Source organism: Cyrtonyx montezumae, unplaced genomic scaffold (assembly GCF_038088225.1).
Source record: "Cyrtonyx montezumae isolate F1298 unplaced genomic scaffold, pur_monq_1.0 scaffold_13, whole genome shotgun sequence".
In the NCBI taxonomy this organism is placed as follows: Eukaryota; Metazoa; Chordata; class Aves; order Galliformes; family Odontophoridae; genus Cyrtonyx; species Cyrtonyx montezumae.
The window spans coordinates 23,251,660-23,263,934 of record NW_027071859.1 but is presented as its reverse complement, the minus strand read 5'-3'; the positions used below and the strand labels follow the sequence as shown (position 1 = coordinate 23,263,934).

At 37.1% G+C, this 12,275-nt stretch overlaps 1 protein-coding gene across 11 annotated transcripts in view; it reads left to right on the top strand.

Moving 5' to 3' along the window:
• The window catches only part of DST (dystonin), a 295,256-nt gene that overhangs the window by 167,218 nt on the left and 115,763 nt on the right, over positions 1–12,275 (top strand). For 8 of the 11 annotated variants that reach the window (XM_065730844.1, XM_065730843.1, XM_065730842.1 and 5 more), the window contains 2 exons: positions 9,565–9,699; positions 12,158–12,246. In XM_065730844.1, coding sequence (XP_065586916.1) covers positions 9,565–9,699; positions 12,158–12,246 — 224 coding nt within the window. Of the gene's footprint in view, positions 1–570; positions 1,543–2,997; positions 5,767–6,312; positions 9,453–9,564; positions 9,700–12,157; positions 12,247–12,275 lie in introns of those variants that run through there. The other 3 variants (XM_065730839.1, XM_065730840.1, XM_065730847.1) reach the window with 2 other exon arrangements.

The window sequence follows — 12,275 nt, the reverse complement described above, 5'->3', positions numbered from 1 at the left end:
CATGGAGAATGCAAATGAAATAGATAACTTGTTTTGATAGGTAGCCTTAAAAACTGAGATTTTATCCTAACAAATAGTACTAACCATATCATGGATAAAAAGTTGAAAGGAAGAACAAGAACTGAAACAAGGACCAAGAATCATGTGAATGTTCGTCAAGAGCAAATAGAATCTTTTAAACTCCTTTAAGTTTCAGTCTGCTCTGTAACCCCAGAATGTTTTTCCAAAATCAAATATTCTCCATCCAGACCCTGTCCTACTCCAAGTTCTTCTAAATTTCTGATAATTTCTTGGAAGATAAGCTAACCAGATTCCAGTCTCACAGTGATTTGTTGAGGTTTTCCTTTATAATCAGGATAGCAAATTAGAACACGGAAAAATCTTTTCGAAGGTGAATTATTATTTTATTTTCCTGGGATCAGAACTCTGAAATCTTTGATACTTCCAAGATTTTCTTTCATGACAGTCTTTCTTCCTAGCTCTCAGTAAAAGCATTATGGTAGCACAGAATAGGGGAAAAATAGGTCCTTATGTGCAATCTCTGTTTAATTCACATGCTATCATGCTCAGAACTTACCAGATGACAGTGAACTCCAGCAACCTGTGAAGTCAGCTGAAGTCTTTGAATGTTTGGGATGTAATGAAGCAGTTGAATTCCGAGAGGAAGGTGCACCTAAGGAAAGCACAATGGATGTGGAATGTATGCAAAAAGATAACTCTCCCAGGAAATCTAAACACGCAGAAAATACACTGGAAATTTACCAAAGAAAATTAGATGGATCTGATAAAAACCAAATTGATAGAAAATTAAAACAATTTTTAAATGTCAGTAGTCAAGAAAGTAGAATTAGTGGCAACAGAGATTATAAGCTATATACAGAGCAAGACAATGGAATGGTGTTTGGTGATCAGAGTAAAGAAGATGATCCAAAGGATTGTTTTCTTTCAGCTGAGACCTCTGTGAACGCAAACAATAACCATTGTAAAAGGTTAAGTCAGCAGATTGTTAGTGGAGAGAGACCAAAAATGGAGGGAGAAACAAACAAGTTATCTCAAGTGGAAACAATGCATGAAAAGAAAGAAAAAAACTGTTCAGGAAAAGCGCGGAGTGATCCAAGTTTGGGTACAGAATTGTTGGGAAATACGCAGGATTTAAATACACTGTCGGAAATGATTTCTGGAGGAGAGAATTATTTTCCAGAGCATAGATTAGGAAAAAAGCTTTTGAGTCAGGAGGAGAAAATAAGTGAGAAGGGAATATCACAGGGTAACGTTTATGGTTTGGACGATATAAATATAGAAAGGAAGAAACTGAGTGGAGAGGATAAGTTAGAACAGGGTCAGAAATACAGAGACTTATGGCCAGTTGCAGAAATGGAAAATATAGATAAAGGTCAAAGCACAGACTTACCTGGAAAAAACACTGAACTCCAAAAAACATACTATGAAAACACAGTAAGCAAAAACTCACTTGAAAAAAGAGAGAAGCCAAAGGAAAGAAACAGTGATAATGAAGATAAGTGGACCCCAACTATAATTAAGGTACCGGAGTTTTCATGCAATGCAAATGGCATAAATAGGCAAAATTAAATGAAGAATGATTGTAAACCAACCTAAATCAACATTTGAATATCAAAATCTGTCCAGATCAAGCATGTTAAAGTTGATTGAACGTAATTTAAATAATCAGTATTCTAATGGTATATTAATTATCTTGCATTTTAAGATGATTTTTGTTTCAGTTTTCATAATTTTTTCTATATTTTCATTTGGATTCACTATTTAATTGCTATCCTTTTCTCCACCCAGCTAGTGCTCAGCCATTTTAGTTAGAAGTAATGGGACCTAACATGATTTAGTCTGTGCTCATTTTTTTTTTTTGTCTGTTTCAAGCATAATACATTGGATTTTGTGCCTATGAGAGCATATAAAGAGATCAGATAATAAATGTATGTTTTGTGTTGGCTGGGATCTGTTCAAAATTGTCCATGTGGTGGGTCAGGGGAAATAGAGTGAAACTGAAGAAGCTGCCTTTGCATTAGCCTTCTAGGAAATACATTTAATGTATCATGTAAAAAAAAATCAGCTAATTGGTAAATCTAAGCTAAACCAACATTTTATTTGAAGATGTTGCTATTAATTTCCTTCCATGCCATATTTGTGTGATCATAGGAATTAGGTTATGTCTGTACCTCGTGTTAGCTCATGCTTGGTAACTAATGTCACAGTATTGCTGATGAAGGTGAGATTTCTATGGTTTCAGCTATATTCTTAATGGTGAACGTGTGTCTGCTTATAAGAGCTTGCCTTCACCTGCCAGTGTGTGAAGTCGACCACCTCTCTGATTTTCATGAGGATTTTCTTAGTATGTTTATGTTCTAACTGCATCTATGCTGCAGGGCAGCCGTGCTCCCAGTCTTCCAGCTGAGATAGTGAAGGTGTGGAGACTATGGAGCACGCTACAGAGCATAGATTTATTGGAGAGTAGTTCTCTTTCTGATCATGATGCTTCTCAATTCTGTCTCTAAATACTGTTTCTTTCCTTGGAGGGAATTTCCAAATTTCTCTGTGTTATTTTTGCTTAAGCATAAGAAGCTTCTTCCATCTCGTACTGAACTGATCCAAAAGTGGTGGTCTCTCCTTGGGAATTCTTGCACATGGTCTTTGTCTCACTGTTTGCTCTACCTATTCATTTGGAGAAAAAGCATATGCAAGCTGTTTGATTCTGCTAACTGCTAAGAGACATCAGATCGAAGTGAGTGGCTTCAGGACTTCGTTATTTGGATGTCTTTAAGAAGGGTTTCATATTTGGCTAATGGTAACTCCCTGAAGCTTACTATATCAAGCGAAGGTGATGGTGGTGGGAACTGCTCGTCCTACTTTCTGGACGTACCATGTATATAAAGTAAGTATTTTCCATTCTGCTTTTCAAAGAGCCTAATGTTTTGTATGCCATGTTACAGAAGCTACGTTATAACTTAATTTATTTTTCGACAGATTTTAAGGAATAAAGAGGCATCAATGCGTGAGGCATATTCAGATCTAATGGCACAGCAAAATAGCACAACTGATGAGAACAGAAAACTCACAGGAAAGGTAAAAGCACTTGAGGAGATGCTGGAAAATGTGAAGAAGCAAAAAATGCAAGTGGAACAGGAGCTTCCTAAACTGAGGGAAGCTGCAGAAAATGAACGGAAGAAGCAGCAAAAGGATATGGAAGAGATCTATCTTCAAAAGACCAAAGCTGAGCAAGAAGCAAAACAGTGTCGTCTGGATCTAGAGAGCATGGAGAAAGAGAAAGCAGATGCAAAGCAGGAGTTGGAGTGTGTAAAGCAGCTCATTTTTCAGGCCGAGACACAGAGAAGTATAATGGAAGAAAACCTCCGAGCTTTTCGAAATCAAATAGAAGAAAGCACCTTTACCAGAAGAAACCTTGAAGAACATCTAAGAAGAAAAGATACTAATCTTCATGATTTAGAGCAGCAAAAAAAAGCCCTCATGCAGGAGCTGAAGAAAAAAACAGAAGGAGAAGAGAAACTTATGAAACTGATAAAGCAAATGGAGCAAGACCTAGAATTTAAAGGGAACCTTTCAGAAATAAAGCTGCAAGAAAAAGAGAAGACTGAAACCAGAAGGAAAGTTGTTGAAGGCAGGTACACTATGACTAGAGAAACTTCTCTGCCAACTTACACAGCTGCTCAAGGCAGCCAGTGTATGACTGATTCTGAAATTACAAGTTTCCAGAAGAAGCAGGAAGCAAAAAAAGTAGAAGACCTTAAGCAGAAGGTGGATGAGCTAATCCTTGCTAATAAAAAAGCTGATAAAACCATTAAAGACCTCAAATATGAACTAAATGAAATAGAGCTTCAGAAATCATCAGCAGAAGGAAAGTCTCGTTTATTAAAAGAAAAATTAGATGAAGCCAATAGTGAACTTAAATGCCTAAAAATCAAATTGGAGGAAAAAGAACAAGTAGAGCAGAGATATCTGCAGCAATTGAAAGAACTTGACAAGCAACTACACAGAACCACAAGTAAAGCTGAAGAAGTGATGCAAGAGGTTATAGATCTTAAGCAAATAAAGATGAACTATCAGGAGGAGCTGAAATCTGCTCAACAGGAAAAGATACAGCTAAAAAGAGAAGTAGAGGAATTAACTAGAACACAAGCAAAAACTGAAATCACAATCAAACACTTAAATTCTCAGATCAGTTCTCTTCAAAAAGAGACACTGGCAGCTGAACAGAGGACCCAGTCATGCAAAGGAGAAGCAAATTATCTTCAAGACCAATATAAGAAAATTCAGGAACAACTGCTTCATAAAACGAAAAGAGAAGAAGAAAACCGGCAGGAAATTCAGATGCTGAAGAATGAATTAACCAAAAGCAATCAGGTGTCAGAAACATTGAAACGAAAGATAGAGGATCTTAATAAATGGAATACTGAAACAAAAGTACGGATGAAGCAGATTCAGTCTGAGTCAGAGAAGATGACTTTGGAAAAACAAAGTATTCAGAGGAAAAATGATGCATTAAAAACCCTAGCGGATGGTTTCAAAGAACAACTGCGTACAACGAATGAACAACTGCACAAGCAAACAATAATGGAGCAAGAGTTCATATGTAAAATCAAAAGCCTAGAAGATGATCTCGCTAAAACAAAAGACTTAGCTAGTGAATATAAACAAAAATATGATAAACAAAATGCTTCTACCCTCACCATTGACCTGGAGATTAAAAATCTAAATGCCCAAATGTGTTCTCTAACTACAGAAAAGAGAGTGAACGAGCAGAAAATACAGCTGCAAGAAGTTCATATACAAGAGCTAAGTAGTCAATTAAAAAAATTACAGGATGAACTCCATCAGAAGACTCTGGATGAGCAAATGGCACGCAAGAAAATGATTCTGTTTCAGGAAGAATCAATCAAATTTAAACACTCTGCTGAGGAATTTAGGAAAAAAGTGGAAAAATTACTTGAATCTCATAGTATCACAGAAAAGGACATTTCTGGCATAAAATTAGAGTGTGTTGCTCTTCAGCAGGAAAAGCATTTAGCTGAGGAAAACATCATGTTGTACAAGAGACAGATTGAAGATCTGCAAGAAAGGCTTAAAAAATGTCAAGAACAGCTGCAGCAAGGAAAACATGCTGAAATGGACTATCATCAGAAGTGCAGGAAACTTGAGGAAGAGTTGGAAGTGCAGAAGCGCATGGTTGAGGGATTGAAACAGAAGATGGACCTGCAGGTGAAGGAAAGTGAGCATAGATTTCTTTTGTTTCAGAATGAAGTTCAAGAGAATAATACAATCAAAGATTATGGATTTAAATTGAGCTGTGAGAGAAGAGGAAATGAATTGAACTACTTGAATGACACCTCATCTAGAGAATTTGAACAGCATTCTTCTCATATAAAACCTCGTTCGCCTTTGTTAAGACAGAAACAGGAGAGGGCAAGTTTTAAATCTGATCAAATAGAAGAAAATACGCTGTATGTGAGTGCTGATGATACAATACCAAGGGAGGTGCAGTTCCAGATGTCAAGAATTAATCAATCACTGGAAGATGCAAGACCACAATCTTTTACAGAGTTTGTTTCTCAAACAAGTACACAGTTCCAGATAACTTTTGATAAATCAAGTGAAATCATTGGAACATCTGAAAGAGACAAATTGAGAAACAGGAACCTACACAGTTCCAGACAAAGTAGTAGGCCTGGAGAAGACGTGAAACTTGAATTAGGATTAATAAAAGTGCATCCCTTGGAGGTATACAATACATTCTGTGAGGGTTTGCCTTCCTAGTGCTGTCTTTTACTATTCTATTTTTTTTTAGTTTTGCTCTATCAGTATTCTGTATTCTCTCTCATGTTTCCTATGTTCATACCTTGGTGAAGGGGACCTCATCATTTTCACCTTGTGCAGCTTTTTGTTAAACCTTTGGAACAGGCTTGTTAATATCTAGAAAACATGTTATTTTACATGGTTTGTTGGAAATAAGATTTCACATACACCATTGTATCATTTTGGTCAAAATCAGCTTTGCTTAACAGTGCTAAGTTCACCTAATAATAACAAATATTGTTACTTAGTCTAATCCTATTCTGATCGCTGAATAAATATTTGAAATGGTGAATGCATTTTAAAACTGTAGCTTTCTATGTTTCTGTGCTGTCCAGTGCTAATAACAGTTCTCCTTTCTAATATATTCACGTTCTCCCTTTTGTTTCTCTGGTGGTGGTTTTAGAAGTGTATTATGTACAGCAAAGTTTTGCAGATCTATTTCTCACTGTGTCAAAAAATTCCTATTTTCAGATAGCGAAGAACAAGCAATATGACATGCATGTTGAAGTTACAACATTAAAACAAGAAAATGGCAAGACTTTGGGTAATGAAGAGAGAATGTTTGAGGGATACAAAACATCTGAAGGGTTTAGGAGAGAAGACTTTGCAAAGTTGAATTCTTTCTTAGGAGAAGATATATTGAGAACTGTTGATGATGCTGCACAGTTGGAATGTTTTCCAGAAGAATATGATGATATTAAATTTCAAGGTCTTCGACATGATGTAACTGCCAGACAATTAATTGAAGTTAAGCTTTTAGACAGGCTTACTGTTGAGCAACTCCATTCAGGGCAGAAAACTATTGAGGAGGTTCAGAAAAGTCTTGAAAATTTTTTAACTAAACCTACAGCTATAGCTGGAGTGTACCTTGAATCCAGCAAAGAAATACTGTCTTTTACTTTAGCAACAAAGAAAAGAATCATAGGGAAAGCATTGGCATTAGCATTTTTAGAGGCCCAAGCAGCTACTGGTTTCATCATTGATCCCACAACAGGTCAGAAATTCTCAGTTGATGATTCGGTTGTCAGAGGGCTTGTTGATAATGAATTCAAGAGTAGACTGCATGAGGCAGAGAAAGCTGTTTTGGGATACTGCTGTTCTGGTAAAGTGGTTTCTGTGTACCAAGCTATGGAAGCTCGACTTCTAGAAAGACAAAAGGGTAAAAATATCCTTGAAGCTCAAATTGCAACGGGGGGGGTTGTTGATCCCATAAGAAGTGTTCGTGTACCTCCAGAAACCGCAGTGCACCTTGGCTTGCTTAATAACACGATTTTGAAATTTTTGCATGAGCCTTCTAGTAATGCAAAATGTTTTCATAATCCAAACAACAGGAAAGCTATGTACTACTGTGATTTGCTGAGAATGTGTTTGTTCAGTGTTAGCAGTAATTGTTTACTGCTTCCAATTGGTGAAAGAAGAATAAGCAGCCCGTCAGCAGAGAAAAGTCATAGAATTTCTGTAGTAGACATCAAAACTGGAGCTGAAATGACTTCCTATGAGGCTTATAAAAACCAAAGTGTCGATAAAGCCACGTATCTTGAACTTTCTAAACAGGAATTTGATTGGAAGGAGTCTACATATTTTGATTCAGATGGGAGTTCTTTTATTTTACTTACAGATCTTAAAACTGGTGTGCAGTTTAATATCGAGGAGATCATAAATCAGGGTAGAATTGACAGAGCATTAGTCAATAAATACAGAGAGGGCTTAATCACAGCTAATGAGTTGGGAGATATTTTATTTAGCAGTTCACAACCAAAGAAAGATCTAAACAGTCCTATCGCAGGATTTTGGCTTTCTGAAACTAATGAAAGAATTCCAGTTTTAAAAGCCTCGCGCAGAAATCTGATAGATAGAGTTACAGCCCTCAGATGTCTTGAAGCTCAGGTTAGCACAGGAGGCATAATTGATCCATTTACTGGGAAGAAGTACAGTGTTTCAGAAGCTTTGCAAAAGGAATTAGTTGATGATGGTTGTGCCAAGCAGATTCAGCAGTGTGAACTTGTCTTTACTGGGATCATTCACCCTGTAAAGAATACAGTTATGTCAGCTGTTGAAGCTATGAGTATGAATGCACTAGACAAAGATATGGGTATGCGCTGCTTAGAGTATCAGTACCTGACTGGTGGGTTGATAGATCCAAAATCTCATTCCAGATTGACAATGGAAGATGCAATTAAGTGTGGTGTCATTGATGCTGTCACGGCTACAAAGGTGAAAGATGAAGAATTGTATGCTAAAGTTATAACATGCCCCAAAACAAAGAAGAAGTTAACCTACAAAGAAGCTTTAGAGAGTGCTATTTTTGATTGCCACACTGGGCTACGATTATTAGAAGCAACTCAGCCCATGAAAACAGGAATTTCTAGTCTGTACTATGCTTCATTATAAAGATGATAGTACTCATCTGGGGCCTGATTTAAAGTCGATTCAAGTCAAGGGAAAGATATACATGGAATTTTATGAAAGCTATAGATGATGTTGTCTAATGTAGTTGCCTTAAAACAAATTAGTTTAAACAGCTAATTAGTATACACCAGTAAGCTGGAATTAGTTATAACTTGTTACAAAGTTTAAATCTTCTAGGTGAAGGAAAATTTGTAATGTCAAAAGAGAGTATGTTCAGGGTTTACCTGAAGGCCTTATCTGACATTACCTTCATGTAGGCTTAATAAACTGGAAGTTATAAATTGGTGAAGCTACTGCATATGTGAAATGCATACATTTAGGTGAGAAAAGTGTCAGATTATTTCATTAAAGATTGAACAGTTTGCCCATTTTGTGAGTGAAGACAGTGCAGTATTTCATACAATCCAGTTACTTCATTTAATATCACAAATCAGTTTTCAAATGTAATTTATTTTACAAGAGTGGCAAAACAGTATACAAGAGTTAAGTCTGCAGTTCAGTAAGCACACATAAGTACCTTTTCTCATGCTGATATTTCATTAATTTAAAGGGCTACTTACATCATAAAATTTCGTATCTTTTTTTTTTCCCTATGCTTCAGGTAATTTAGCAATATATATTTTTCATACCTTAATAGGTAAATGAATTACAACTGAATATCCAACTAAAAAAATCCATTTAAATAAAATATCTTCATTTTCACTTGTAACACGTGGAAGGGCTTAGCAGTACTTAGAAAACAGACCTAAATTTCAAACTACTCACGGGTTGCATTACTATGAAAAATATATGTATTTTGCCATGCAGAAAAAGGTGATTTTACCTTTATTGTCCTTGTTTATGTAGATATAGAAGTGATGTATTCTTCTGAGATCTAATTGATTGTCCATAGATTGCTGATACTGATATCCTATACTGACTGTAGATATCTGCACCTGAGGGTAATGCAAAGGCAGCATTTCAGAGATGCTTTATATGCATTAAATTGTTAGGATATTATCTGCTGAGTAATTGCTGGGAAGCTGTCTTTTTTCTCCGTATCAATCATTGTATCATGAGTGTACATGTGTATGAATAAGCTTCTTAATTAGAAATCTTTTGAGGAATTATTCTGTTAATGTTGATAACAGTGTGGGATTTTTGTTCCTACATCAAAGTGTCACAGTAATACATGTGTTGATAATAAAAAGAAATCACTGTAAGGGTATGTGGTAATACTGTCGTTTTGGTAGAATTGTTTTTATGCTGATGTGAATGTTAAATATTCCAACAATTTACATTTACGTGTGTTTTACCATTTGCGCTGCTCATCAGAAGTCAATGGAAGAAGAAAAAAAAGAGCATGTTGAGAAGGCTGGGGATTTACTGAAATGGGTGTCAAACCTCAGCAAGACACTCAGCAAAGAAGGAGGAGAAAAGGCTGAAAAGACAGATTTGCCTAAGCAGCAGGTACACAGATGTCTTTTAGTAAAATAACACTTCCCCTTTTTAGCTTTTTGCATTGATTAAAATGACAAAATATTCCATAAATATTTTTTTTCTCTGTATCACCATCCACACTTCATTAAAATGTAATTTCATGTGTGGTTGTGAGCAGAGAATTGGATGAATGCTCGGGGATACAAATGTTGCTCAAGAACAAGTACAAGCTGCCTTTCACCTTATAAGAGCATTCTGACAGTGCAAAGTGTTGATTTAGAGAAACTGCGCTCGGCGTACCACCATTTGTAAAGGGACAGTACATCCCAACAGGACAGCATTTTTTGGGTCTCTTACCTGCTCCTGCAGTAGTAAAGTGAATAAGACTGATGACTTCTGGCACCAAGATGGAGAAAGTTGACAGGAGAGGCCTTTGGGACAAGTTTCTTATTTTCTATTAAAAAATTACCTTGAGTGTTCTTCTTACAGGATGGCTTATGAGGCAGTAGTTGAAAGAAACAGATGCACACTGCTTCCTTAGGGCATACAGAAGGTGCCAGTGGGGCCCTTTTTCCTACCTCTCTATTCCACAGGCTACTGGGGGGTCTGTCTTCCACTCATTGTATTTGGCACATCTATTAATGTGGTGTATAGTTGTTACTCTGACTGTGTATTTCCTTCTGTGAAGTTTCATGTCATTTGTAGTAGTTCCCCTGCTAGCTTTGTCATACAGAATAGCATGGTGACACCTGAAAGGATTTCCAGAAATAAAGACCTACCTGCCCACCGAGTAGTAGAGAAACAGACTGGTGTCTTTTCCACACCCTTCAGAAATAGTTCGGCTGTTCAGTCACACAAACTCGATTTTGGCACATCTTTCAAGCAACTTGTTCCTGTGTTTTTATTTTTACATGGGCATTGATGTCAAAGCTGCAGAATTAAAACTTGCAGTCAGACAGCCCCTCGGGCCCCACCTGCCGCCGGTGCTAGCACACTGCTTGTTTGTAGAGGCTGTGCTCTGTAGTATAGAAGAGCAGATGTGTTTGAGGAGCCAGTGCCAGTTCTGTAACTGACAGAAAACATTCAGTACTGTTTTTTTTACTTCCCTTGTTGATAGCAATGGTGAAAACCTTTGTCAGTGTTGGGCCAACACTCTGCTCCTTGGTGCGCTTCAGCCTGCCATGGCAACTACACTGATATCTTCCCAGTCCGTCTTGTGAGCCCTCAGAGAGTAACATGCAAGTTAGTTGCCTCTTCCCATCTAGAGGCAGCCATTTCCTGAGGATGTTTCCATTACAGCCTGTGAGATAGTGGGCATCATCCAGAGGCACCTAGTTTTATATTCACTGACTGGCATGGATGCTGAGACACGTTTGGTACAAACCTAATAGCAAGTTTTTTATAGGGTTTTGTTTTCTTTTGTTTTGATGGCTGATTAGCTGAAACACATTTCACACATACACTTGGGGATGTTCTGAGGTGTAGCCATGGGGAGAGTGGGTGGAGAAGCTGCTGCCAGTAGTGGCACAGCGTATACAGCAGCAGCCACAGTGATGCCAGTGCCCTGAGGAGAGGGAAAGATCATGTCTTCTCATGTTAGGCATGCTGTACTTGCTGTCTGTGTTTTTGTCCAAGCAGCATGAACAGTGGGACTGTGGCTTGCTGGTAGTGAATGCAAAGACAGACTGTGTTCAAAACATATTAATCAAGACAGAACTGTTGTGTCCCAACCCACAAGAACCTACCCTCTTCCTAGACACCTTCCCAGAGTTGTCTTAGCACCTCCTTTGAACTTATTTCTGACTTGTTAACAAAGTTCTAGACACACACCACACACACACATTGATGCTTTCCCTTTGTTTACCAAAATCCAAGGTAGTGCTTTTATCTGAAGAGCTGCAGGCAGTTTCTCAGAAAAAAAAATTCTTGCAAGTTCCTCTTCCAGAACTAGAGCTTGAGCGGGAATGACACAGAAATGATAAAGGGAAGAATATTAATAATAATTTATTTTTCCCTGAGCATCTATTATTGCATTTATCTGTCATTGAATTTCATGAAGTATGTGATCTTCTGCTTCTAATACGTTTTATAAAAAGTTACTCTCTCTTGTGGTGTGCAACTTCTTGAGCATGCCCATTACATACATATCTTTATAAATTTACTTTGAACTGTGCCAAATGCTCAGCAGTTTTAAATAGTCATGTTTTAAACAGGTAGCATTTTAAATAGATTCAGTTTGTCTCACTAAATTGTTTCCTGTCTCATTTTACCAAAAGACCTAGTGCAGTGACTTATCCATGCATAAATGATGTAATTTCACAATACAGAATATAGCTCTCAGAATAGCTTCTTTCTTTCTTTTTTTTTTTAATTTCAAGTTCCTATGCTATTGAGTTTTGTCCCATTTAGAAATATTCTGCTGTTGGTTTCCTTTTCCTTTTATATTTGTGCCTAGTTAAGTCTTGAACACAGATTGTTTATTTTTCAGATTTCCCTGGAAGAAATGTCAACTAAGAAAGAACAAATAGCTGAAGCTCTGCAGACTACTCAAGCATTTTTAGCTAAACACAGTGACAAGTAAGCCATGCTTTTATTTTTTAAATAAA